The following is a 27,368-nucleotide window of genomic DNA, read 5'->3' on the forward strand; positions in this document are numbered from 1 at the left end:
GTAAAACAAACAAATAAAAACAGCTGTTTCAATGTCATTCATTGCCCAACCGCCAGCACCGCAGTTGTGTTTGTGTTGGGCCCGCTAGCACCAACAACGGCGATTGATGGAGTGGTGAGTTTCAGTATATCGATCGTGAACCGACAAATGGGCGAAACTAACAAATATACACAAACAGAGATTTGATTAATATCTGAAAGAGGAGTAAAAATACTTTATAAAAAATATAAAAACTCATTTATAAATATTTCACACTTCATGAAAATCAATAAAAAACAAAACGGCGGATCCGACTTTCAACTGTAAACAAAATGCCAGGCGGGTTACGCCTCTGCATTTCTATGGTAGTGTATACAGGCGAAATTGACAGCATCATTGTTTACGAGGTCCGTAAACAGAATCGCCCTAAACAAAAACCAAGTGCTTGTTACGCCCAGGGAGAATAACAAATTTTCCCCTCCAGCGAGCACGGCGAAAGCCACATTTGATTTTTGTTTTTTGGCGACACTGCAGGGCGAAATTGAGAGTCATCAAAACAAGAGGGCGACTCAAAAATGGCCTAATCAACATTTCATAACAACACTCGGCGAAATAATCTGTTTTCAATTTTATCAACGAAAACGTTATTATATAAAACATTTTAGTTATGCTTCCGAAAACTAGTATTGTTTCAAAGTGTTTCAATACATTTGAAGGCGCAGTATGCAAACACTGTTAAAATACGATTTAATTTTCTGAACCGAATTTTCAAAGCTATTTTTCTCGATTCGATATCATTGCGACTTCGGCCCTTTGGTCGATTCATGATCGATATGACGGACGCCCATGGACAAACAAAGTTCATTCAACAACTTGTATAGTATAGCGTTTTTCACCAGCTGAATGCATAACTTTCGTTGAATGATGTTTGTGTGAAACTGGGATGATAGAGTTATAAGGGTGGTGCTTTCGTAATTGGGTCATTACGCCTTAATATACTGTTTTTTCCGACGCAGCTGAAGCTAAAGATACGTAGTCGAACTTTTTTTTTCGCTTTTTTTGAACGCAAAATAGCAAATAAAAAATATTTTAGGAAATTGAATTATTGCGACGACAACTTCCATTTAACAACCTTGATTCCTATCCTTTTGTTGGGATAACTGTCAAAAATGCTAACCCATGTGGCTAAATTCACTATCAAAAAAGACCGATAATGTCGAACGAAGACATGTTTACATTTTTGTAGAAAATGGTTTAAAAATTATTCTGAAATTTTAAGGGTAGAACTCTCGACAAACATATGATTACGGCCTAAAAGCCAACTGTCAAAATCCACTTTTAATGGAAATTCCGAGCAAACCGTTACTAGCTGAACACAGTTCACAACAGTTTATGAAAGAGAAAACTTTTCTCTTTCGTTTACTATCAACATCTGTGATTGGCATGTAACGGTTTGTCCGCAATTTCCATTCAAAGTGGATTTTGATAGTTGGCTTTTAGGCCGTAATCATATGTTTGTCGAGAACTTATATATTGCTATTTTTAGAAAGGTGAGCTCTATCGGTTTTCGTAATAAAATAATTTTTTGTGCGTAAAATGATAAACAAAAACGAATTTTCAAAATTGAATTAATAAGGCTACACATTCCATTTAAGGAGAGGGTAAGGGTTTTGGCGTGAGCAAAAAACGCTTTTTTTTGCGATTTTTTAGAAATTTGGGTGTAGTAAATTGATCTAAACTTTTGATGATTATAATGTGTCATTTCAATAACACTATGAAATTTTTCTATGCAAAAATATCGACAAGCGACTCTGTGATGATGCTTTTGTAGAACATCCCTGGATAAAACACGATTTGCGGTGTTATCAGCCATTCAAATGCTACTTAGCTGATTTATTTCAAACTTTCCGTACACATTCTATGTAAAAATACAAAGAACAAAATTTCCTTAAAACCTGTATAAACTTGCGAATTGATGTACGATAGAAAATACCGTTTCACAATAGGGATCTTTAGGGATGTGCGGGTTGAGGCATATTCTGATGCCGATTAGTACCGTGAGTTAATATATCAGTCCTTTTTCAATTTTTAGGCCCGAAACTATTGAAAAAAAAACATTTTTTTTCTTTTAGGACAATAACACATCCAAACCCATGCGACTTGCACGACTCTATCAGATCTACCATAGTTTGTAGATGAAACTTGGGATGGCAGGCTGCTAGCGGATTGCAAAAGTACCAGATCATGCTGTGTGGGGTGATGTCCCGGTTAACAATGAGGCGAACGAGATATTTGCAGATACGTCATTTATAGCCGTAAGCACAAAGCCGTACTAATTGTTTTTAAACCGGACTAACTTTTAACCCGGACTAAAATATTTGGTAAGCTTCAATCAAACGATGCTGTCATTTATATGGCTGCGTTCTGATCTCCGTTACACGTCAACGTTAAAAAACAACAAATTCAAGTTAAAGAAAATGAGTAAATTCATTCCGATATTTTCTTGCAGTAAAATAGCTTTTCTTCGTAAAATATCTCGTTCCATAGGGTTTGAGAACAATTTTGTCAACTTGTTGCCGATATGTTTCTGAACATAGAACTTTAACGTGTTGGATAGTTGAAAGTTGGCCGATGATGTGCAGTACTTTGTAGTGACATAATATGCACAAAAGAAAATAAATTCATATACATATGCATGTTTTTATTCAGTTTGAATAGACGCTCGTCGAGTTAGAGGTGGCTAAACATCTGTGATTGGCGAGTAACGGTTTATCCAGAATTCCCTTTCAAAGAGAATTTTGACAGTTGGCTTTTAAGCCGGAATTATATGTTTGTCGAGATTTCATACTTTGATTAAAAAATTGGTTAAAATATTTCAATTTGAATTTAAAATGAACTGTGAGTGTCATTCTAATTGAACATGATACCTATCGACGTGGAGGAGAACAATTATTTTCGTTTCAAGTGAATGTTCACAAATTTGGAATAAAGATCAATTATCAAGGTCTGCGAATAAAAATTATACACGTTTTTCAGCGAGGTTTAAATAAAAAGTAAACAAAGATCAAACAGAAAATTAAACTTTGACAGAATGATCATTTATATTCACGAGCGTTATATTTAATTTTTGTTTGCACTGTGGCAGACAGAATATAGATATATTTCTATAATGCATCAATGCAAATTGAAACGATTTAAGCCAAAAATCGAAATAAATATATTGATCACCGTTGTGTTCACAATAAATTTCAAAACATTTTGTATTCAGAAGTTTTATGTGATTTTATTCTTATTGGAACATTGCACATATTTGAATTCAATTATTTACTCTTAGCTTAGGGAATTTGTGGGGCTAATTTCTAAGCTGTTAACATTCTGATTCAATTTGCTAACAACCAGTGTAAGTAAATTCATAAAATATTGCATTTTACGATCCATATCCAATTGTCATTTGTTTGGATCTATCCCCTAAAAATAATAATTTTCTTCCGTTATTTACTTTCTTTGATGTGTGATACAATAGATATATGGGCAATCATTCGTGAAAATATGTTATCGATTTATATTAACGAATTAAATGGTCCCGCTTATTCTCTTAGCGATAAGCAAAAAGAAAAGAATCAAAACAATTCTTATTGTAGTTCTGTTTCTAATTCACAAAAATAACTTTGATATGAATTGATTGAACAGATCTCAATTTATCCAAACGTGCTCTACTGTAACCCTTTGATGTGCAATTGGAAACAAGCGTGTAGAGAGAAGGAAAGAACGAGGAAATAAAAAAAATGCGGGTAGATAAACACGGTAAAAAACTTCACCCATTTTATGTATTCAAATTGCCCATTTTCGGAAGTTATTCGAGTTGTCAAAAAATGGGTATTTTATTGCTTATAACAATTGGTGCTTTTTATTCATTTCACAACTACTCGATGAGATAATGTCAATGGATATACTGATCTTAATAATGAGTCATTAAGAATTATTTTAAGCGAGTTAACCTGCAAACTAAGGTTCGTAGCGGAAGCTGCAAATTAGCGGCCTGCATCTGAGTACGTGGCGGAAACGGAACATTTCGACAATGCTCATAAAAACGGCTGTTTAAACTACTGAGGATGTTGCAAATATGCGTTTGGCATTTTTAGAGCAGCCAAAAGATCCAGCCATTAAAAATATATCCAGTTGACGGTTTTATTTTGTTAAGTAGTTAAGGAGACAATAATGTGAAATGAATGTTATTTTATGTTTTTTTTAATTCAGAAATAATTCTATTAACAGTATTTTTCATTCTGGCGCGATTTTCATGAATGGAAATTTTTACGCGTTTTGTTGTAACAGTTCTGCGAAAAATAAAGGGTAAAATATACCCAGGATGACATGCAAGATCTGTATTCATTTATGGATACGAACTCTTTACCCACCTAATAGGTTATTCCACTTTTATTGAAAATGCGTAGTTTTCTACGCATTAATTGGTATTTTATTTTATTAGTGGAGTTCGATAGTGCTTGTCTTTCCTACCTGATAAACTGGATTATTTATTGCCATCTTTATTGTGAGCAAAGAGAGCCATATTTATCCAGAAGAAAGCCGAAGAGAGGATTGAAAATAACGAAATGTATGCAAGAGAAGCATGACAAATTTTTGCATAGTTTTGTCTTCTTCCGGTAACATGATGCTGCCATTTGCATTGCTGCGTTCTGATCAGCAATACACGGCTATGTTAAAAAAACTGTACAATAAAGTTAATTTAAAATTCACTGTTTATGCCATTTAATAGTCTGATTATTTCGAGAATTTTTTATTGCTCAATAAAATGGTGAATCGACATCATAAGTATTGTATTAAATAAAATAATTTTTTCGAGCAATTTCATCACAAGATGGCGGCTCTGCAGCATTTTCACCTCATGCGCGTTTTTTTGGAAGGGGTCCACGGTTGGAAATCTATCCGTGATTTTTGACCTGGCGCCTAAAACTAAAGTTTTTCTGATTCCTTATGTCAATAGCGATGTACGCAGGATTTTTTCGATATTTTGATTTTAAGCGAAATGGCGCAGTTTTGAGTGAAAAAATGTAGATAATGTCATAAAAATCTACACAAAATCGTTAATCAATAAAAAGGTAAGCAATAAAAAATTTAATCCTGCGTACGTGACTAGAAAAACCAATTTTGAATATACTGTGAAAATTTCAAAGCGACCAAAAATCATTTGCTCGAGTTACATTTTCGGCCAGTGGTTTCGAGAAAAACACGGTTAAAGTTTGCAGTACACTTGGTTTATACATAAGAAGCGTTGCTGCAAAATTGAAAATTATATTTTTGAATTGTTTTCGTTCTCCATGTTTTGGGATATCATTTTTTACATCCTAAAGCACATTTTAGACTAATAAATAAAAAATCGATTGTTTTAAAATTCTACAGTGGAGTAACCGCTTAAACAATTTATTATTTAAGATCCATAATTGACTAAAACGTTATTTTGCTAATAATGGTGCATACTATCGAGAACGTCATAGAGTTGTATTGTTAGGCGCTAGCCACTCCAAGGGCTTGAAGAGCTTCTCTAACATTACACTTAGTAGTTTGTCAGTTCAGCCAAATCTGACTGTTCCAAAATAAATCAAATGCTTATAGAAAAAGAGTGGAAGCTTACATCTTTTGAAAAAGTTTGTATCAGTTGCTGTTCTGCAACACATGAAAAATGCCATAAAATTTTTTTATTTGCTTCAAATAATTATGTCGTCCATGGAATGGAAATCTGAAATTTTAGCCTGGTGGGGCTTATTATCCTACCCAACTAGTCTACTAACCATGCATATAGAATTTGGCAGACCTACTTTGCTGAAAATGAAGTAATTCAAATTATCAGCACGATTATCTAATCATGCCTGAAATACCAAAAGTCCAGTAATTTCAATTAATAAAAATTATAATTAGTTACTTCCTATAGTCTGCCATCTGTCTGATAATGAATTGACAATTATAAATTTACAAATTGAACCTGATACTGGATGCAGATCAAATTTCTTGGACCAATCGTTCTGAATTTTGCACAATTCTTCTTCTTCACATAATTGCCCAGGCAACTACAAGAGCTTTTTGCAAACTGCTAAATATTATTAGTTTACAATAACATGTTAATCGTTTTTTTTGTTTTAGTGTTTCGGATTCTCCTCGTCAGTAACTAGCACCATCTGGGTGTCCAGTTAGACTATGTATCTGAACTAGTACCCAAATTAGCACTAGTTAGACACTAAATTCCAAAAAGTCACACGTCTTGCGTGAACACTAAACCACTGGCTTATACCGAGTGATGTCTCGATAGTAAGCACAGAGGCTAAATTCCAAAAAGTCACACGTCTTGCGTGAACACTAAACCACTGGCTTATACCGAGTGATGTCTCGATAGTAAGCACAGAGACCTTTACCGAATTTACCGATAACACCTTACACAACCCCCCTTTAGTTCCGACACGATTTAAGCAATTTTTCCGTATTCAACTTTTTGCGTCATTTTGCCAAGTCATCTGTCTAGTCTCAGCTTTCACAGCTCTTTCATACCCTGTGCATATCTGTTCTATCATAAAGAATTAAACGAAAATTTGTACTACAGCGGAAATGCAAATCGTTCAAGATATGCTAGAAAATTATAAATTACGAAACAATACAAGCAAGCTCCTATAACATTTAAATAACGATCAAAATGAGAATCTTTGTAACAGTTTGTTTGCCGTCATATTTAAAAGTGTTCATTTACAATTTTTTATTCAATCTTAGTTTTGAACTCTTTCAAAAGCAGTAAAAATATAAATAAACTTCCACTTGCTTATGGTGTTCTGTGTAAGAAGATACAACTAGTAAAGGGAACAAGTTGTGATTATATATTCTTTTCCTCATGTAAAAATAACTGAAAAATTGTGAGCAAATTAAACTTCACTCATTTTGATAGCCATAGGTAAACTAACGAACGAAAACAATTTTCATCTCTGGATCCAATTATAAAATTTCGTTCGACAGTTTGTTTCAATATGATTCGACTTCTGCTAACCTGCAATATAACTTTTCGATGTGGCGTTTTGAAATGAGCGTGTAGCACCTTCTAGATATAGGACGATAAAGAATATTTAAAAAATGCATTTAAAATTCGATTACACCTGTTTTTCGTACGGGATAAAACTTGCTTACTTGCCCTCATATGGTTTGTGTGCAACATGGGCCATAATATTGCACATAAAGCTCGAAAAGTTGATTTAAACTATTGAGATGTATGCAAGAGGAACATGGCGGCCTTTTACACTGTTTTCATTTGGCTTCAGGATGCAGCCATTTCTGCAATGACAGGTACTAACGTCTTAGGCCGGACTAAACTCAGGCCTAAAATCAAAGATAGTACCGTGTAGCGGTACCAACTAGATTCAAGCTTACCGCTATTAGTGGGACAACTGTCAGTTTGTTGGTTGAATTTAATTTGGTTTTTTTTAATTTAAAAATCAGAAAAGAATAATTAAGGTTCGAGAATGATATGAGTGTACTCGTAAGGACACCTGCTATCAATACATATGAAAAACTGAGAGAATTTTTCCAAATTAAAGATCCCTATTGGACGGAGCATCCAGACTTATGCTATGCGACTGACGCTTGCTAGAACCAGAAAAAGATCAGTGATCACTGGATTCCTGGACTTAACAGAAGACTACACATTGTCCATGATGCAGTTAGTGAATTTATAAAAGTTCCGTGTAAGAACGAAGTAAATGGTTTCTGTAGGTGTGTACTTAACGGCAACCGCATAATTAAACTGTAAACTATTTTAAAAGCACTTATACTGTACTTATACAATTATTGTTTTCAAATTGTTTATTGTTATTAGCAATATTATTCACACATTCCGGAACAAGATTAGCTAGTTGATGCCCTTGTCACAATAAAGCTTTCTCGTCCAAAACAACCTGTTATTTTAGTATAAAAACTATTTTAGTATAAAAACTAGAAATAATTCTAAGACTGTTTAAAGTTTTGTCAAAATTATTGTTCGAGCAAATACTGCATTTTCACGCATACAAATTTCTAGCGCGAAATCTAACAGTAAGTACCATACTACGAGCATGTCTATCTCTATGCCCATCGGCGGAAATTCTGTAAAGTACGGTTCTCACCCAATAGTAAACAAATAGAGGGAGGGTGACAGTCATCAGCCTAGCCATCGGAGATTCATCTCGTGAGCATTGAAACAGTCGGCGGTTATTTCGCATCGCACCAGCCTCTAGAAGGTCGCTTGTGATGCAACAGGTGTTTTAGTCGCGAATGCCGTTCGTGGCAGAGTGGTCGTGTTTTGTGGCGACGGCGCAGTTTGAACTCACCAGCCTGGGTCTGTCGCATCAGTTGACAGATTGTACATATGCTAATCGAGTTCTAGACTGGGATTCACTATTTTTAATTGTGCCTAAGCGGACATTGGAATAGTTTTAGTGATAGTGAATTACCATTAATTAAAGTGACGCGAGAGTAGGGAATTCCGTTAGGCGAATCGAGCACATAGGTCATCATGGCGAAAGAAGTAATCCTTTCGGACAAGGATATCTATCCCAGCCACCAGATTCCAGAAGGTATGATTTAGAGTTTTTCCTTTATATTCAGCTACACAGATGATGCATTTCACAGCGGATAAATTATAAACGTTCAATGCATTATGCATCAATCGCCCGTAATTTAGCTCTGTCTCATTGAGATCGGGAAATCCCCCGGCGATATAACAAAAAACCCGGTTCTCCCCAAAATATAGAAAGGCTGAAATTCCTGTTTTCAGAGATTGTTTCGATTGATCAGCAATACGCAGCGAACGTAGTGTATAAAACTGTTGAATAAACACGTTCTTGCGGATTAAGCAGAAAAAAAGTAACAAGCGAATCATACTTAATGATGAAATTTCCCTCGGCGCTGGTCTGGCGGTATCGAGCTAGCACTCACATGAGTTGTTTTTAAGGTCAAACAAGGTAGAGTTCTTAATTTCAGTTGGATCGTTATGCTTGTTCTGCAATAGAACTGTTCTATTAGGTTTTTATCATTGGATTTTAAATGAGACTGAGCACCAGTTCAACCAAGACCAACGTGTTCTGTAATGCAGAAATGAACATGAAAACATTTTTGTACCCAAGAGAAACAAGCATGTCCGCAGTTATAGAGTTGTGGTTGGACGGTTGTAAACGATTTGTAAAATTGAGTACATCAAAATTTGTAGGGAAATCGAATGAACTGAAGCGGCAAGTGTATGTAACCCTTCTTCTCTGGTGTGCCTAATCGTTCGCAAAAATAATATTCTAAAGAACGTATCCAACATAAATTCTTTCCCATCCATACTTGTCCAAATGAATTTTCCATAAAAATGGGCGCCGGGAGTATCAGTGCAACAATTTACGGTAGCCAAACTACACTCAATTTTTAATGCTTCCAACTCGTTAATCATCATTATCACTGCAGCACGTCGTTACTTGTCATACAATGTGTTAATGAATCAGTCAGAAACGTCGTTCAACAGCTTAAACATTGACTTGCAAATCTCTTGTTTTGGAACAAACATCACAGAATAAGTACAGTCAACGAAGCTGTAAATTGTAGATTTGAAAGCTTGCGTATGGCATCTCACCGCCTCTACAAATATTTATGTCTCGTTCAACGCCCTAATTCCATATTCCGACAATCGTATATCACGGTATCCGTGAATGACACAAGATAAAAATTTTATTGCACAATTGGTTTCTTATCACGAGCGGACCGCACCATTCCAGATCCCCACTGATAACTTGCACTTCATCCGCAGACAATGAACTCGACTACCGAGAACGCTTCCCCGATTTACGCCCGTTGATACGACGCCATTTCCGTGGATTCTGGACACGCGAGCATGCTGTCCGCCGGTTGCCCTTTCTCCAGTGGGGTCTTCAGTACAGCTGCCGGAAGCTCGCCTCGGATGCGATCGCCGGAATTACGGTCGGGTTGACATCCATTCCGCAGAGTATCGCGTATGCCGTGGTCGCCAACCTGGAACCGCAGTACGGTCTCTACTCGAACTTCATGGGATCGTTTGGGTATGCCATCTTCGGTAGTGTGAAAGAAATAACGATCGCTCCGACCGCGATCATGGCCCTGATGGTTCAACAGAAGGTGCTGGAGCTAGGACCGGCGGGAGCTATTCTGTCATCTTTCCTGTCCGGCTGCATCATTCTACTGCTGGGGTTGCTCAACTTTGGCTTCGTGGTTCAGTTCATATCGATGCCGGTGATTACAGGGTTCATAACTGCAGCAGCCGTTACGATTATGAGCAGTCAGATGAAGTCGCTGTTGGGTATATCAAGCCCGGGGAAGTCTAGCGAGTTCGTCGATGTGTGGAGTAATATTTTCGAGAATGCCGGACAGACGAGACTTTGGGATTCGTTGCTCGGTTTCGGCTCGTTGGCGATCCTGATCTGCCTTACGGTAAGACAATCTGATTATCATTTCAAATTTCTTATAACTATTATTGCGTTGCAGCTTGTCAAAGGCCGCGGTTCGGGACGGTGGCGAACCTTCACCAAATATCTCTGTTTGCTGCGAAACGCACTGATTGTACTGAGTGGTGGGACCCTAGCATACATAATGGCCAGTCGCGACCTGCATCCATTTCGACTAACAGGAAAAGTTGCGTCTGGTTTTCCACCGCTGGAGCCACCGCCATTTTCAACAATCTTCAACGGAGAGTTTTATGATTTTTCTCAGATGCTTCGGTTACTGGGTTCATCGGTGATCGCGATACCACTGATCTCGATTCTGGAGTTGGTTTCGATTGGGAAAGCCTTTTCCAAGGGTAAGCCTATAGACGCAACGCAGGAAATGCTCGCTCTTGGACTTTGTAATATCGCCGGCTCGTTCACGTCATCGATCCCAACTACGGCGTCGTTTGCTCGAACGGCGATCAACAGCAGCAGTGGTGTTAAAACTCCGTTCGGAGGCGTGTTCACCGGTGTACTGGTCCTGTCGGCTCTGGGACTGCTAACAGAGTATTTCTACTACATTCCGAAGGCGACGTTGGCGGCAGTTATCATTGCAGCTATGGTATTCATGATCGAGTACCGCGCGGTTGCAGAGATGTGGCGCATAAAGCGAATCGACATTGTCCCATTTTTAGTCACGGTGGTAGCGTGTCTTTTCACGGGGTTAGAGTATGGGATCCTGGTCGGAATCGCGGTGAATTTGTGCTTCCTGCTGTACTTGATTTCCCGACCGAGGATCGAACATAGAGTTTTGCAGGTAGGCACGGATGGGCAAGAGCTGTCAATATCAACTAAAATAATGTTTGTTTTGACGTTTACTAGGTCGGCACTACGACTGCGCTTATCCTGCGTCCAACAAATGATCTGGCCTTCTCGTCGGCGGAATACCTTAGGGAGAAAATAATTCGAATGGCGGCCAAGTGTGAAGTAGACCTGGTGGTGATCAACGGTGAACTGATCAAGTACATAGACTCAACGGTGGTGAAGAATCTGTCTAGTACGGTGAAGGATTTGAAGGTCCAAGGAAGACATGTGTTGCTTTGGCGCTGGAATCGGGAAGTGCAGTATTCATTGTACAGATACCGCAAGGAGCAGTTCATGCCGCTTTTCAGAGCTGACGAGAACGATGAGGAAATGATCAGGCGTTGGAGAACCGGTACCATGGACGATGGGTTTGTTTGATGTTTGTGGTTAAATAGATTGAGGTATGTTTTGAAAATAGTTTAGTAGTTGTATAGTTAGAAGGAAAATATTTATTAAAAAATTTAAGATTTATCTTCCATTCAAGTCAAATTGTGGAAATATCCGAAAATTTTAGTAAATTGCTGAATTTTCAAAAAACAGACATTTCTATAGTGCTTTTCAATCGATTGTGTGTAATCCAGTACAAGCACAGTCAACAGACGCAAGCTAGTACTATTTTGTGCGAAAGAAACTCAGTTGAATTCAAGTTTGTGCACAATACTCGTGTAGCAATTGCTGGAAATCTGCCAATCGATCGTAACGTGCTATTTGCCGATGAAATTTCAAAATGACCCAGCAAGTTCAGCCATAAAATGAGCTGAAATTCTGGCTGGTTCTAGCCAGTAACCGTCTTCACTGATACAACCAATTCTAATTAGAATCGGTTATGTCGGAACCGGAGTTCTAACTAGAGCCAGTAGGAATTCCGGCTGGACTGATTAGGGATAGTTCTGAATCTTACAACTTTTTCGAATTTATATCACAAAAACAGTACTAATTTTACACTTCTAACTGAAGATCTATTTTAATCTTAAATCTTGTATTATTTCACTTTTTCCAGGCAATCAATTTTATTCTAAAAGGCCATATTGTGTTGTATGCTATCTATACGAGCGACGAAACACCAAACAATTACTTAAAGCGCGTGCTCTGTAATCGTTCGTGGTTTCTCAGTTACCGGGCTACCACAGACAAACTGACATAATACACTATTTCGCACCATCGCCCAATATGGCCGCTTTTCCAAGCTTTCGCAGTTAAACCTTAACATAATTTAGACCACGAAATTAAACAAAACGCCACTAAATAACGCGTAAATTAGTATCGCAATGTGATGAAAAGGATTTACAGAAAATTATGTCTGTTTAACTGTGGAACTACTATCAGCTAGATTGGCAACGACCAATCGTGACTCTCCCAAGTAACCGGCTTAAGTCCGAACCTCAACGATCGCAAAAACAATAAAAACCAAATCTCATCTCGAATGAACCCTGTCCCGCTACCATCGCATGAATGGACGCACTTTCTTTGCCCATTCTTCTTCGTCACATCAGTTATTATCAATTAGATACGGATAGCTGCCCATCGCGCTATGCTCAGAGCCTATCAGCGACTATCAGTAGTCACGTCGGGCCCTTCGAAACAGCTGGTCGTGTTGCATCGGTTGCATTTTGCCTCGGCACTTGAACCCTATAGAAGTGTGTATCGAAATTGTGCAGTGATGTTTACTGTTCTAGCAGTATAATTTGTTGCTCTCAACTCAACCGGTCAGATAAGAGATCTACGAGCTCGCAGATAATTTGGATTATTCTCACGCAAAGATGGTAAACGAAAACAGAGTTTACCATCAGCACCAGTTGAGTGGTGAGTGTTTAGTTCATAGCTGATCTAACATACAAAAATGAAGCTTCATGAATGTTATCTTATAGATCGCACCGATCAAGACTACAGCGAACATTTACCGAGTGTGCGTAGCTTGATCGTACCGCGAGTACGCTCCATATGTACGCTAGCGACGGTCCGTAGACGAATCCATGTACTCCAATGGCTACCCAAGTATCACCTCAACAATCTACTATCAGATATAATCGCTGGAGTAACGGTCACCCTCACGGCAATCCCTCAGAGTATCGCCTACGGAATCCTAGCAAATCTACAGCCACAAGATGGAATCTACTCCAACTTGGTCGGATGCTTCATGTACTTCCTATTCGGCAGCGTGAAGGATGTAACTGTGGCTCCAACCTCGATCATGGCGATCATGATTCAGGGAGTGGTGTTACAGCTAGGACCTGGAGCGGCACTGTTAACATTGTTGGCCGGAGCGATCACGTTTCTCTTCGGGGTGCTCAATATGGGCTTTCTGGTTCGGTTTATTTCGATGCCAGTCATTACAGGATTCACGACGGCAGCGTGTTTAACAATCGGTAGTTCCCAGTTGAGATCGCTGTTCGGGATCAGTAGTCCCGGAAAGAGTAGCGATTTTATTGATGCGTGGGAGAACGTGATCAAAAACATTGGAGAAACTAGGCTGTGGGATACGATACTAGGTTTCAGCTCGATTGCATTTTTGGTTCTGTTCAGAGTAAGTTCTACTACTGAGAGACAACTTTCTTAAGTATCTTGATTCTTTATTTCAGCTAACCAAAGACTGTGGTCAAGGTAACCGGAAAACTTTCTTCAAGTACCTCTCGCTGCTACGCAATGCAATGGTAGTGATCATAGGCGCTTCTCTGGCGTACGGATTCGCTAAAGATGGTTTGCAACCGTTCAAATTAACCGGCCACGTTGATTCGGGTGTCCCGCCATTCCACATTCCTCCATTCTCCATCACTAACAACGGAACCTTTTACTCGTTCTCCGACATGATTTCCACCATGGGGACTTCCATAATTGCGATCCCGCTTGTCTCGACCCTGGAAATTATTTCCATCGGGAAAGCCTTTTCCAATGATAAGATCGTAGACGCTACCCAGGAAATGATCGCTCTCGGGATGTGTAATATGGCAGTGTCCTTCGTGTCACCGCTGCCAGTAGCAGGATCGTTTACACGAACCGCCATCAACAACAGTAGTGGAGTGAAGACTTCCCTTGGCTGCGCAGTGACGTCTTTGTTGCTGTTGGTAGCTTTAGCACTTCTTGCCGATGCATTCTACTACATTCCGAAAGCTACTCTCGCGGCGGTGATCATCTCCGCCATGTTGTTTATGGTAGATTACCGAGGGATCGGCGAAATTTGGCGAGTCAAAAAGCTGGATTTAATTCCTCTGGTTGGAACCATTGTTGCTTGTATTTTTCTAGGTCTTGACTACGGGATATTGGTAGGAATCGGAATCAACTGTTCTTTTCTGCTATATCTAATAGCTGCGCCGAAAATCACGATGCAGCACTTACTCGCGGATAGTGTCAATGTGCTGGTGGTAAAACCGTGTCAAGATTTACCATTCGCATCTGCGGAGTACGTCCGGGATCAAGTGGTACGAGCTGTGACGGAGGCGTATGAGTCCCCGGTCGAGCTGCTCGTGGTAGACGGCAGGGGAGTGAACTTTGTGGATACAACCATGACCAAGAATTTGGCCAGTCTTGAGAGTGATATGCAAACGCGAGAGGTAGGATTTGTGCTGTGGAATTGGAGCAGATGTACGGCTGGTGCTTTGGTGCGATTGGATAGGAGCTTTTTGTCACTGGTGTGCCACGAAGAGGAGCTTTCGGCCGTTGTTCAAAGGTGGAGGGAAAGTCAGGTGAAGGAAGCGTGATACAGCAACAGCGAATGTGATTATGTAAAGCCCATTTACTGTGGGCAGGGTAGATGCGATCACTAAACAAATGATTAAATTAGCATGTTTCTCTTCATAACTATAATGTAGATATATAGACATAGTCAATGAAAATTATACTGCATTATGTGCCAATTTAGTTGATGACAACGTTGTAGTCTGCCGATAAATTGTAATGTTTCTAGCAATGGATAACTAATACTATCCAAGCATTGAGTTAGCTATAGCGCAGTCTATAGTGATTAAGTTCTATTTTTTTACTGAAAGTTTTCACATGAAATGGATAGATTTTTATGTGTTTAGGATATCGCCAGCCGAGCCGAGTATATCGAATAAAACGCAAAACCATTATCCGTATTCGTATTAAACCAACTCCTGCATCACATTTGTTTATTAGAACTTACCAGTACGAGATTTTTTCATCCTCTAAAATTACAGGGATACTAGTAGATTAAATATTATTCCTATCAAAACCGACCCTCATTCCAAATCTCTCCTTTCTGTTAGTCTTTCGCTAGAAATATTATATAGTTCTTCAAATCCGGCATATACACATAAAATGATTTTAAAGCAAACCAACATCCTAACAAACCGATTTCAAAATATTGTTAAGGATTCAAAACTGTTCTTCGAAACAAAGCTCTATTACCAAACAAAACATTTGCTCTAGTATTTCTTAAATGTAGAACTGGATCAGTTGGTTTGAGACTCCGTTCCACTATCTCGGATAATTATTTTAATTCACCTAACCATAGTCACTATGTTGCACGATGTTGATATCGATATATTATGAGCTGGTTCGGTTTTTGTATTTCCTTATTTTTTTTCAATCCCGTGATGGTATATCAGTTACTATCAACAGTGAATGAAAAATTTCATAGGCAGTGCGAAGTCTTTCATCTTGCCTGCCTATAAATAGTTGAACCTAACTCGAGTGATGTGTACAATTGAAATGCGTGCAAGAACGCAAGCATCTGTCGAATAAACGAAAACGTTGACTTCTCCAAAGGTGATTCCTGGAAGTAAAAATAATTAGTACCAATCTACGAAACAATTAATCAAAAATAAGAGAATATTGTATGCTGCTCGCCACAAAACTAACAAAACAGTCGCTCTGGTATGAGTACTAACAGAGATTGCATTACCTAGTTGCAGGTAATCTAAAATTAAGATGAAGAATTGGAAAGGTGGAAACATTTGTCGTTTTGAGTGTGTTTATTTCTAGCATGAAATTAATAATACCGGCTCGGGCCGAGGAGCCTACCACTACCGTGCAATGATGATTAGTATTGCAACAATCCCGTGAAAAGGAGATCTACCTATTACTAATCTATTAGAGCGAAATATAGCACTGCTAGTTTTTGTTTTCTAACATCTTCACATTTACGATCGTTATAAAGAAAATAAATTACAACCGTATTCAAATAGAGAAATGTTCCCACGTTCCTATTACAAAAATACATTTGCAAAGCTTGTATAGAACCTATAAATCTAAAAGCTGTTAGGGCCGATATCTTCACCCTCGCTTAATTTTTAAACCAGGTTTATCATTACGTTTAAACCTGACTTAAGCGCTAAGCGAGCGTGAAGAAATTGGCACTTCGACAGTGAATATAGCGCTTGCTTTAGTGCTTAAAGGGTTTCTGGACAGGCTTATGAAATCATTTATCTTTATTCATGATACCGATGGATGTCCAACTTATGTATTTCATAAGACAGCCTTATGACTCTGCTTCAATACATCCTATTTTATTGTTCATAAAAATTATTTGAAACATGAATTTTGATTTATAATCCTTATGTCTATAAGTCAGAAGTCGTTCTTATGGAAATTCATGCAAGTTTTGCTCGGTGTAGATTATACTCACCACCATTAATTGAGACAGCTGAAGAGAAATTCACCATTACTAGTTTGACAACTCTTTTAACATGCGCGAATCGTTGCCAGCTACACAGAAAACTTGCATTACATAGCAGTAGGTAATTTTAAATATGTGCATCCTACTTCCTCCAACGAAAAACGAAAGAGAGGAAGTCCAAATTTACCCAAAAATAATGAGATATTCCCCAAAGCCGACTAAACTTCATCCCATTAATTTTGAGTAAAAAATCATTCTCTCTCCCTTGTTTTCCGGCAGTGAAAAAAGGACAGCAAATTAAAATTTCCTACTGCTAGGTAATGGATTTTAAGTGTGTACATCGATCCCAATGTAAGGCTTTTTACACCCTCGGCGAAAATGAATGTTAACTTCATGCGCACCAAATTGTTTTTTACCCAAGTTTTACCAATATCTTGCATATTAGTACATTCATGAAAATGGATAAACGATAGTACATGAATATACTTAGCGAATCCATCCAACAAGGTATTCAACACGTTCATTTCACGCAGAGCCTAAATTGTGGTATACCGATGAAACATCCAAAAAAGGATTTTTTTTTAAATTTTATGCGGATACCGATACTGATTTTATGTAATAAACCTCCAAATATTTCATACAGAACACAGATTATTAAGATTTATCTTTTTGAAAAATTCCCTCACATTTCCCAAAAAAACATCTGGAACTTGATTTAGATGAAAACCAATCTGACAACGCTGCACACGCAATCTGAACTGGATACGTCAGTTGTGATTGTGTGTGAAAGGCGTTTATTTCTGTTCCACAGTGGCAAAAGTAAACAAGTCTGGCATAATATTTCGTTCGTAAAATAAATATTATCCTGCAATACCTAATTTGTCACAACCCGTCCGCATTCAAGGCATTGCAAAAACTCTCGACAATGGAAGTGGACACAAAGTTACAGGAATCCGGTTCCGTAGCGGAGCTACAAGACGATGTGTAAGTGAAAAGAAAACTCCTGCTTCAATCAGCAAGCAATTGCCCTATAAAGAGTCGTTTCCCCTATTTCCTCAGCCCTAACGAGAATCCGGAAAGCTTCTGCCGATTGTGCTTCTCGGAGCAGAACGTCGTGTCACTGTTCCCACCGGATGGTGGATATTTGCGTGAGCTGACGGAAAAAATTCGCTTCTGCGCCGGAGTGAAAATTTCAATCCGGGACGACTATCCAGCGGGGATTTGCGGATCGTGCATTGCATTCCTCGACGAGATCCATCGGTTTCAGAAGCGAAGCCGGCACTGTGATGAGATAATTCGTGCGAAACGAAATCTAATGGAACAGATTCACGTGAAAGTGGAAATGAGGGAAGAGGACGGTGTTGCAGGGACATCGCAAGTGTCAATTCCAACTGCGGAAGAGCCGGAGCAGTATGCTGGGGATGACTGTCTCACGGAGAGTAGTATTATAGCGGATGCCATAACTAGTTTGAATGGGATTGGAGAACTGATGGGTACGTTTCAAGGTGGCTTGGAGCAGCAGGTTTTCCCCAAAATGGAACCTTCGGTTGCGGCCAGTGCCAATAAGGAGCACCGTTGCATGGTTTGTGGGCATATCTTTCCGGATCGAGAGTCTTGGATGGTTCACCTGGGAGATCACGCAGAGGAACGCCCGTACCAGTGCCTTGATTGTTTGGCACAGTTCCGTGAAAAACGATCCCTTGCCAGACACATGAAAGCGGTCCATGAAGAGATTCGGGATCGAGAGTGTCCCTACTGTCCGAAATCGTTCAAGTACAGTCACCATCTGCGGTATCACATCCGAACGCACACCGGCGAGCGGCCGTACGTTTGTGAACTCTGCAACGATAGCTTTTCGCAGCACATCCAGTGGAAGCGGCATCAGGTGAAACACCAACGACAACCGGAAACGATTCAGATCCAGATTCCCCGGCCTACGGGAGGCGGCGCAGAGGATACATCATCAATAAAGTGCGAATTCTGTCCGAGGGTATTCTCTAGACTGCAGGACTACCGGCGACATGCTCCTAGTCACAATGCGGAAAATTTGAATCTGGACAGTCTGGCACAGCACCAGCTGGTTACGCTGCAAACGATGAATCAGCACTAGGTGCAGCGGGTAGGGATTTTTTATTGTCGGCAGTAGGCTTCATTAGTATTGTATCCAAGTACGATTCGTTTGGAGTACGTTGATCTATTAAAACGCGTTCACGCAACGAGTTTTTGTTTTTATAATTTTCTAGTTTGAGCGGTTGAAAATAAAGGTCGGGATCACAGACCATGCAAATTCACCACCGAAAAAGTTTTCTCTACTTAAAAAAGCGACAAATTTTACGCCGAAAACTCCGTATAAAGTCACACTGAAAACTAAAGGTTGGTTGAAAAACGATTCGTAGAATGTAGATTTATCAAAAGGAGCTACTCAACGATCGAAGTGTGCTTGGATTTAAATCTGTACATTGAGTTACTAGGTGTCGTTTTTTCTTCGCAACATATTTATTATATTGACCAGAATAACACCACACAAGCTGAATCGACAAACCAGTCAGGGTGAGTATGATTATTTTCACCTGCGATCAACTCCTAAGGATTAGAAGCTGAATAACTACTAAAAAAACTAGCGTACAAACATATAAAATTTATGATTTTATTCCTTCCGCAAACGAACACTCATCATCTCGAGCATGTTGCAATTCAGTTCGTCGAGCTGCAGATGCTTTCGAATCACATCAACTTCCTCCCGGTGTTCCTGCAGTACATGTTTGGCACATTCGAATTGAAATCGGTACACTTCCTGGCAATGCCAGCATTTCCAACTGTCTGACTCTGTCTGGTCCACGCGACTCTCCGACTCGTGCGGATCTTCACCATGGTCAACCGACATGTCAAGTTGAATCGTTTCTGAGAAATCACGTTGTTCGGTTTGCAATGAAAGCTCGACCATTTCAAGAGGATCGTCCGGTTCTTCCTTGATATGCAACTCGAGCGGATTCGGTTCATTTGACGGGACTGATATTGGAAGCTTTTTCTTTGAAATGAATTCGACCCGCAGAGGTTTGGGCGCCTCCCTTTTGACCTTTACCGGAGGTGCAGGAGGAGGATTGGTAATCTTTCGTTTTCTCTTTTGCTTGTACACTTTGAACGAGGGCGAATCGTTGGGAAAATTCTCGTCCCCTAACTTGCGTTCGTTTTTCAACATCAATGCTTGATTATTGCTGCGAGTTTGCTGCCGAAAGGCGTAGAACGTATTAATCATCTCCGCGCACTGGACACAGATGGACGTTGACTCTTTCGGTTTTGGTACGATTAAAATTCCCGTGCAAGCGTATATCCGGTTTAGCAACTCATCCCGGACCACGATCAGCCCGGAGTACAGCGGTTGTAGATGCTGCGTGGTGAAGCACAAACGGCACGAATCGATGGATTTCAGCGGAATTCGGGCCGGTTCCGGTAGCGGCTCGGTATCGTCGGTTTGGTGCCCTTGATCGAACGATGTCGGCCGTCTTGTCAGACAGCAGGAACAAGTGCACGTTGGTCGGTAGCCCAACGGAGGACGATACTGCAATTGCCAGAATTCAGCTATGATTTGATTCGATTTTATTGAATACATTCCTCAACAAACTTACGCGAACCGTTGGACGTATTTTCCCCTTCAACGATGGCGGCGGTATTGGCACACTGTTCAATTTCGCTCCATCAGCATCCAATCCGGACGTCAACCGCGGCCGTTCAGAAACGCCTCCCTCGTAATCTGATTCCGTCGCAGACGAGTCGGCCGGATGCAGCGTCGGTAAGGATCCTGGCTTCAAAGTGCGTGCCTGGTTCGGAATGTTCTTGTAGAGCGACGGTTCGAAGTGGCGAGAACACATGCGCCACTTTCGCATACCGGCCGGTCCATGCATAACGAAGTGGCGGGAGGCGTACGAGTTCTTGGAGAAGTTGACCCACTGTTTGCATCTGTAGAGAGATGGGATAAAATATACGGATATGTAGACGAGCGAAATGCTTGGAAATTTACTGGTACCTACTCTTGCATTTCCAATGGGAACAGATGGGTTGTGATACCGGTGAAATTGGCGATACTTTGTTCGCACCCACGTACGACACAGTGCTTGTAGCGTTTGATCTTCATTGCGAGTTTTTCTCTGTAATATATTTTGGAAACGTTCCAATAAATTAATAAAACGATAACAGGCTTCCACTGAGCGTTCAAAAATGTAAAATTATCCAATCCTATGCTTAACGGTCTACATTTGTAGGGATTATTCATTTTAGCACAGCTCAAACATCCGAGATAGACGTCTGTTCCATGGTTCATTTAAAAAAAAATGTATAAAAAGCCCAAAACCCTACTTTCACTAAAATGAAAAAAAGCTCTTCACCCAAGGAAAGTTTACTTTCCAATTCTTATAAAATTCAAAGCAATATTTTCTAGTGGTAGAATATCCAGCTCTTACCCGGAATGGTCGGATTCGATGTCTGATAAGGGAAGATTTTATTTGCATTGGCCTCAATAATGATTGAACCAATATTTCTATCTGAACTCAGGTCAGAACATATCGTTTCGTAATTACTTACTGAAAGCTGTTCTCTTACCTATCCCGATTTTGATTTACAACCGGATCCTCGGACCCAAACGGAAATATGGTCGGAATCGCATCTAACTTTAGCCTTCGGCGATTCTCAGACATAGTGAAACAATTTGAAGCAAAATGATCAGAACAGATGCGCGCCTTTTCAAAATTGACCGTGCTGAGATCTTGTTTGCTCCGCCCGCAGTGTGCATCCACTATTGCCTTGATCCACAGTTCACGACGAGTAGCATCCAACGGAAAGTAGTGTTTGGAGAACCATTCACTTTGTTTGTGGAAGTCTGCTCCACAGTTTGGAATGACACACTTCATAATTTAGATTATCAGAAAATCTCCAAAATTGAGCCACCAAAGCTTGCACCAAATTATTGTTTTGCTTCTTTCCGGTTTATTTTGATTTTTGAAACGAAGACGCTGACTACACTGAACCAAAACTTCCTTCTTGTATTGAAATTGTCATTATTATCACTTTTTTTTTGTAAATAGCCCAATCTATAGATTCGGCATTGCTTTTTATAAAGAACACTAAATAAGTCCTTTTATTTTGAGAACCCAGATTGAAAACGTTCTTGGTTAGAACACTAATTCTCGGACGAAGAAGAAAATAGGGAGACAGCAGATTGATCAGAAAAAACATGTTCCGGAAAAACTTTCAGCAAACGTCAGGAAAGCTAATAAAAAATAAACATTACCACAGAATGGTCTCACCTGTTTACCCCGCGATGCAGTTCCGAATCGAGCAACCCCGTCCGGAATATAGTCGGAACGGCTTCCAATTTCAGTCGGCGACGATCATGTGTCACATTGAAGCAGTCTGGAGTGAAATGGCGTGAACAGATTCGCGACGTTTCAAGGCTGACTTGGTTGATTTCATGAATATGCGCAACGGAATAAGCATCCATCATGGACTTGATCCACAATTCACGTCGCGTTGCATCCAGCGGGAAACGGTGTTTGGATAACGTGTCGCTTTGCTGGTGAAAGTCAGCATTGCAGTCCGGAAGGAAGCATTTCATGATTTTAGTAGGTATTGGCTCACAACACCGAGAGAACAGAAAAAAAAACTTCAAACAACCGAACTTATGTTTTGCTTTCTTCTCTGTTTTGTTTATGGGTTACACTGTACCAAAACGATCGACTTTATTTACGTCTCTTGTTTGCAGCGATGCCAGATTTACAGACATCTATGATTTTCACCGCCCACCGCTAGCCAGTATCGATATAAAACCGCCTAGTCCCTTTTTCGTTTACTGGGATTTCAAAGTGACTCATCAAATGCCATCTATGGTCCCAAATGACTGCAAATTTTGGGTGCGATTGGTATGACATCATCATAAAGTAGGGTAACCATATCAGACGAGTAAAAATCCAGGACAGTCGAAACCGTTACTTCTCCTGTTACTTGTGCCTTCTCCGCAGGTTTTCGGCGGTTTAAAAGTGCTGTGGTTTGGCAGGCCAGCTTTGGAAGTAAAACAATTATAGAGGTCTGGCAGAAAGTCTTCCATTAGAATTCAATCGCCGACAATTTTTTGGAATTTGCACACACGCACGCAGTTCTTACTACACCACGTTCATGCGAAGGTTCATCTATCATGCTGTTTATTGGAAAAATCGGCAATCCTGAATTGAGCGGATGACAAGAAATATTTTGAGATCGCCTGTCGGTCTTGAGGCTAGTTTACAGTTCGGAAAACGTGTCACGGGATTTGGGTCCCTGTGTATTTTAAATGGAGCTCAGGATTTCAAATCCCGTGACGGGAAATGAGTTTACACAAAAATGACAGTTTTCATGAAGTGTAAACCCAACCACGGAAAACATCACGGGATTTTAAAACTCTCGACACAATATTGGCCAGGAACAATTCAACACAAATTGTTTCCGACGGGGAAAATTGTATTTTTATTGGGTTTAAAATTCAGCGCTATTTTGTTACTGTTGGTGTTTTTTAAAAGCAGCTGAACTTTTGTTTTGACAGTTTAGAGAGATTTCGGCAGAAAATTTTTCCTGATCAAATCCCGTATAAAATCCCGTGACCCATTTCCCGAACTGTAAACTGTTCTTAATCAGTGATTAGGTACTGCTTGCATTGATCCTGGTCACATAATCAGCAGCCAGAGAAAGTGCTCAATAAATTCATTCCACGTTAGTTATGGATGTTTCGCAATTTCCCGTTTTATGAATTGAATTATGCGGATTTCCAGCAAAAACGAAAAATTGCCACTGACAAGATAACTCTAGCAGAAGCAGAGTTACCAAAACGTCGATGTGTCAAAGGAAATTCTTTAGGTCTAATTTTTCCTGATCAAATCCCGACACACATCCCATGCGAAATCCCGTAACCCATTTCCCGAACTGTAAACTATGCCACAGATTTCATAGTGACATGACCTCCCTGAATTCTGGCCACCCTGATTGCATCTGTCAAAATTTGTTAGTGTTTGAAGAGGGGTTTGAAGATTTTCTGCAGTGTTACTGTTGTTTTTATAAATTTCCGATTTTTTTAAAATCAAATTAAGCCTCTTTTTCTTGTCGACTTTTTCTGTGAAGTGGTGCTAAAATGTGTGAAAACACTCCAAAGGATCCATTAAAACCGGCACGCAAATTGAAGTACTGCGCCGGATGCGGAAACAATACTGCCATCTTCAGCGGCACGTTCGTTCCGGTACCCCGTGATGACGAAGAATGCTACGAATGGATGCTTCGGTTGGGGATGAAACCTGACGAACCTGTACCCCGCTCGAGAAACTACTATGTCTGCGAGGATCATTTCGATGTGAGTTCCAAACATTTCAGAATAAACAAAATTAATAGATGAGTTTTTTTACAGCCCAAATATGATTTCATTCGGACCTCGCAGGGTGCACGGGTTCGATTGGGGGTCCTACCTTGGCGAAACCTTCGAACCGGAACGCATTCATACCACGGACTAGAAACTGTATCAAGACCGCAACTATGCGAATGCACCTGTTGCAATCATCTGAAGACACCAGTGACTACTCCGACAACTCCTCCTCCAAAATTACAGTACCGTCCTGCAAACATCAGGCCACGCCGACCCATTGAACCGAAGGCAATCCAAACGGAGCTCCCAACTGCAGCACCTGCAATGAATCACAAACCGGTGTCTCTGAAGGAGATCATCTGTCGACTATGTTTCCAGAACAAAAGTCTCACGCCGCTGTTCTGCCTTGGACAACCCTTGAATCCCAGCTTGCTATCGAAGATATATGCGACCACCGGAGTGATGATAAATATGAAAACCGACGCGGAATCATACATCTGTGAGCTCTGTCAGACGCAGATTGAGCGAATGTATGAGTTCCAAGCTCAAATCCAAAACAACAACGACTGGATTCTATGGCTTGCCGGGGAGAAAAAAAGAAAGAAGCATGCTTCCTATGTCGCTAGAAAGGCGAAGAATACCGCTCCACCGCCGGGAGAGGATCAGTCGCAGAACGTCGAGATCGAAATTGATCCATTGGTGGAAGCCACTTCTTCGTTGCGACCGATCAAGCGAAAAAAAGTGGACGATCCTCCTCCGTGCGTGGATGTAGAACAGGAGTCTGCTTGCCAGAATATAGCTGTATTTCCTAAACCGATCAAAACGGGACCCGATCTGCCGGCAGAACTGCTGTCTATCAGGGAACAGAATCGACGGATCAGACAAGAAATGCAGCAGGAATTCAAAGGCGTAATGAATAAGATAAAGGAAAAGCATATTTGGCGTGGTGGGGAGGAGCTTTGAATTATTGTTCGTTTAACCCGGCCTAACGCGTTGATATGTTTTAGCGGTGACGGATGATATAAGGTCGGCCATGAAATAAAAATGTTGAAATGCAATTATAAATTTATAAAAAAAAAAGTTTATAGATATGCCATAACGCTGGTTCTCAATTCGTTATGTCCAAAGATGCTTTCAAAAGTGAGTACCTCGAATGCCACTAAAAAGATCTCTCCTTCGAGCCGGATTTGAACCAGCGACCTATGGATTACTGCACATTTTTATCAACAGCTTTCCTTTCTACAGTCCACCGCTCTACCAACTGAGCTATCGAAGGTGTGATATGCAGGTTGGCCGATTGCGGCTGTGCCAATGGGTGGAGAAGAAGAGGTCCCTTGGAGATGGTAATTGTTTATTTCAAACGGAGAGTAGAGCCACAATGAAGCATGTGAAAATAAATGTATAATAAGAATGTTATCAATATCATTCGCCTTATTCTGCATTACGACAAGTCGAACTATTGTGATTTGCATACCCATTTTACGAACGCTCTTTATCGTTTTTACATTATTCGCGTCATGTTAACTGTTAATTAAAATACAAAACAAAATTAAATATTAAAATGCACTTACCACAGAAACGATAGGATAAATGTCACAATTTACGCCCAAGCTCATATTTTTAATTTAATCTTGTTGCATTAACCAACAAGATTTTTTTTTATATGAGTGGCATGATGGGTCCTATTCTGACAGTCACGTCACCTAGTGACTAGAAGGAAATATCTTTCTAGTCACTAAGTGACGTGACTATGAGAATAGGGCCAAATATTTTATGTATTGAAAAATTTAATATTTTTGGTGAAAATATGCTTGATGATTTAAATAGCATTATCTAAGTTTCTTTTGAAAAAGTTATCTTCACAACGAGACCCCCCTCCCGAAGTTTTACTTTGCTAAAGTGCCGTGTGAGACGGAAGAGTAATGAGTGTTTTTAGTGATTAGGCACGTAAGTGAATCCCACACAGTGTCAAAATACTACAGGCCAGCAGCAGCTTTTTAGCAGCTTTTTAATGTCGTTTTAGCTTGACCCCGAAACTGAATCAGGTTCTAACCCCAACCGCTGTCAGTTCATACATTTTGACAGCAGTTGATGGGGTTAGAACCTGATTCAGTTTCGTATCAATTAAAAAACGACGAAAGAAGTACGACGTTGCAACTATTGTAGGGTCGTATTAGGTTTGTTCCAGTACATGGAAGTTACTCCCTGTTGCTCCGGAGCAAAAAAATCTTGCTCCTGTTCACTCCGGTTTGCCACCAGAAGAAGAAAAAAGAGAAGAAGATAGTACAGGAACGATTTTCTCCCTGTTTGCTCCGGAGTACTTCCAGTTTCTCCTGGTACTGGAACAAACCTATTGCTCACCTCTCGACGGGGAAATCCAAGTGATGGGCGGTTTCTCTGTCCAAGAAGTGGTGGATAGCACATATATAGCATTCGTTATCGTAAAGATCAACGGTGTACTCATATGTAGCTATTATGCTCCCTAAGGTGGACAACAGAGCAATACTATCGGATGCTGAACGGACCAACCGTCTTGTTAGTGGGACAAACGTCGGCTATTATAGAAAGAAACTTTAACGCTTGTACCATGGTGTGGGGGGCAGGTTGACCAGCGAAAGAGGTTACAGCTTTTAGAAGCCCCGGCGAAGCCAGATGAAGGCTGTGCGACGTGTTCCGCTAGCACATTCCGTAAAATCGATCGGTGATCCATCATCGAGGTAACATTCTGTTGTACGTCGCTGATGGATAACATGAATTGCTCACTAGTACATACATAACGACCACCAGGTATACCATTGATCGGTGGAACTGTATTAAGGTGGAAGATTTCGACAAGAGTCGAAGCATTTCTTGCAGTCGGTGCCGCTCCCATTCTGAACACGCCGATAAGCCAAGGTAATTGGAGCCGAGGAACTAGCGGCGTATTGGTGGAGCGAAAGGATCAGCACCCTCTATGCTGCCCGCCGAAAAACCAGAAGACGCATCCAGATAGCAAGATCAGAGTCAGTTAGAGAAGAGCGTAAGGTGATATTCCGAGCGGCCAGGGCCGCTTTTAAACGTGATATAATGTTGAGCAAGTCCACCGGCTAGATGCCGATCTCTGGGACAA

At 40.2% G+C, this 27,368-nt stretch overlaps 5 protein-coding genes and 1 non-coding gene across 11 annotated transcripts in view; 4 read left to right on the forward strand and 2 right to left on the reverse strand.

Annotated features, from left to right (window-relative positions):
• The first annotated feature begins 8,266 nt into the window (after window positions 1-8,266).
• Window positions 8,267-11,848, forward strand: LOC131676798 (sodium-independent sulfate anion transporter-like). The gene is made up of 4 exons (XM_058956112.1): window positions 8,267-8,585; window positions 9,797-10,452; window positions 10,507-11,262; window positions 11,328-11,848. Exons 1-4 carry the CDS (start codon window positions 8,525-8,527, stop codon window positions 11,685-11,687), a joined length of 1,833 nt encoding a protein of 610 aa, XP_058812095.1. The 5' UTR covers window positions 8,267-8,524; the 3' UTR covers window positions 11,688-11,848.
• Window positions 11,849-11,985: 137 nt separating this feature from the next.
• On the forward strand, window positions 11,986-15,142 carry LOC131676799 (sodium-independent sulfate anion transporter-like). Its single transcript, XM_058956114.1, has 3 exons — window positions 11,986-13,112; window positions 13,178-13,833; window positions 13,889-15,142. Exons 1-3 carry the CDS (start codon window positions 13,070-13,072, stop codon window positions 15,002-15,004), a joined length of 1,815 nt encoding a protein of 604 aa, XP_058812097.1. The 5' UTR covers window positions 11,986-13,069; the 3' UTR covers window positions 15,005-15,142.
• A 2,497-nt stretch (window positions 15,143-17,639) lies between these two features.
• Window positions 17,640-27,368, forward strand: part of LOC131676803 (zinc finger protein 865-like) — a 28,314-nt gene continuing 18,585 nt past the window's right edge. The window contains exons 1-2 of the mRNA XM_058956119.1: window positions 17,640-17,868; window positions 17,944-19,434. Coding sequence (XP_058812102.1) covers window positions 17,810-17,868; window positions 17,944-18,994 — 1,110 coding nt within the window. The 5' untranslated portion in view covers window positions 17,640-17,809 and the 3' untranslated portion in view covers window positions 18,995-19,434. The remainder of the gene's footprint in view (window positions 17,869-17,943; window positions 19,435-27,368) is intronic.
• LOC131676800 (uncharacterized) lies at window positions 19,518-22,583 on the reverse strand. 2 transcript variants are annotated; one of them, XM_058956115.1, is made up of 4 exons: window positions 22,185-22,583; window positions 20,913-21,029; window positions 20,511-20,841; window positions 19,518-20,443 (listed from the first exon to the last, which is right to left on the reverse strand). In XM_058956115.1, the coding sequence occupies exons 1-4, from the start codon at window positions 22,490-22,492 to the stop codon at window positions 19,532-19,534; spliced, it is 1,668 nt and encodes a 555-aa protein (XP_058812098.1). In that variant the 5' UTR covers window positions 22,493-22,583; the 3' UTR covers window positions 19,518-19,531. The 2 variants fall into 2 exon arrangements, with proteins under 2 accessions (XP_058812098.1, XP_058812099.1); XM_058956116.1 differs by lacking the exon at window positions 22,185-22,583 and adding an exon at window positions 21,481-21,902.
• Window positions 23,909-25,675, forward strand: LOC131676802 (uncharacterized). Of its 5 annotated transcripts, XR_009303244.1 has the most exons (4): window positions 23,909-24,250; window positions 24,305-25,285; window positions 25,348-25,399; window positions 25,490-25,675. XR_009303244.1 is itself a non-coding variant. In XM_058956118.1 (2 exons), the coding sequence occupies exons 1-2, from the start codon at window positions 24,035-24,037 to the stop codon at window positions 25,220-25,222; spliced, it is 1,134 nt and encodes a 377-aa protein (XP_058812101.1). In that variant the 5' UTR covers window positions 23,909-24,034; the 3' UTR covers window positions 25,223-25,675. The 5 variants fall into 5 exon arrangements, 1 of the variants encoding a protein (XP_058812101.1); XR_009303243.1 differs by having other exon boundaries at window positions 24,305-25,399; XR_009303241.1 differs by having other exon boundaries at window positions 25,341-25,675.
• Trnay-gua (transfer RNA tyrosine (anticodon GUA)) lies at window positions 25,432-25,535 on the reverse strand. Its single transcript has 2 exons — window positions 25,499-25,535; window positions 25,432-25,467 (listed from the first exon to the last, which is right to left on the reverse strand). It is a non-coding gene; the product is annotated as a tRNA-Tyr (tRNA).

Source organism: Topomyia yanbarensis, chromosome 1 (assembly GCF_030247195.1).
Source record: "Topomyia yanbarensis strain Yona2022 chromosome 1, ASM3024719v1, whole genome shotgun sequence".
NCBI classification, from domain to species: Eukaryota; Metazoa; Arthropoda; class Insecta; order Diptera; family Culicidae; genus Topomyia; species Topomyia yanbarensis.

Bases quoted from the DNA above. Each gene is read 5' to 3' on its own strand.
- LOC131676802 (XM_058956118.1), top strand. From the start codon at position 24,035: ATGTGTGAAAACACTCCAAAGGATCCATTAAAACCGGCACGCAAATTG. The intron at 24,251-24,304 runs GTGAGTTCCAAA...GTTTTTTTACAG, and splicing joins TCTGCGAGGATCATTTCGAT to CCCAAATATGATTTCATTCG.
- LOC131676798 (XM_058956112.1), top strand. From the start codon at position 8,525: ATGGCGAAAGAAGTAATCCTTTCGGACAAGGATATCTATCCCAGCCAC. The intron at 10,453-10,506 runs GTAAGACAATCT...ATTGCGTTGCAG, and splicing joins CGATCCTGATCTGCCTTACG to CTTGTCAAAGGCCGCGGTTC. The intron at 11,263-11,327 runs GTAGGCACGGAT...GACGTTTACTAG, and splicing joins TCGAACATAGAGTTTTGCAG to GTCGGCACTACGACTGCGCT.
- LOC131676800 (XM_058956115.1), bottom strand. From the start codon at position 22,492: ATGAAATGCTTCCTTCCGGACTGCAATGCTGACTTTCACCAGCAAAGC. The intron at 21,030-22,184 runs GTGAGACCATTC...AATATATTACAG, and splicing joins CTGCATCGCGGGGTAAACAG to AGAAAAACTCGCAATGAAGA. The intron at 20,444-20,510 runs GTAAGTTTGTTG...TGGCAATTGCAG, and splicing joins AAATACGTCCAACGGTTCGC to TATCGTCCTCCGTTGGGCTA.
- LOC131676799 (XM_058956114.1), top strand. From the start codon at position 13,070: ATGGTAAACGAAAACAGAGTTTACCATCAGCACCAGTTGAGTG. The intron at 13,113-13,177 runs GTGAGTGTTTAG...GTTATCTTATAG, and splicing joins CCATCAGCACCAGTTGAGTG to ATCGCACCGATCAAGACTAC. The intron at 13,834-13,888 runs GTAAGTTCTACT...TCTTTATTTCAG, and splicing joins CATTTTTGGTTCTGTTCAGA to CTAACCAAAGACTGTGGTCA.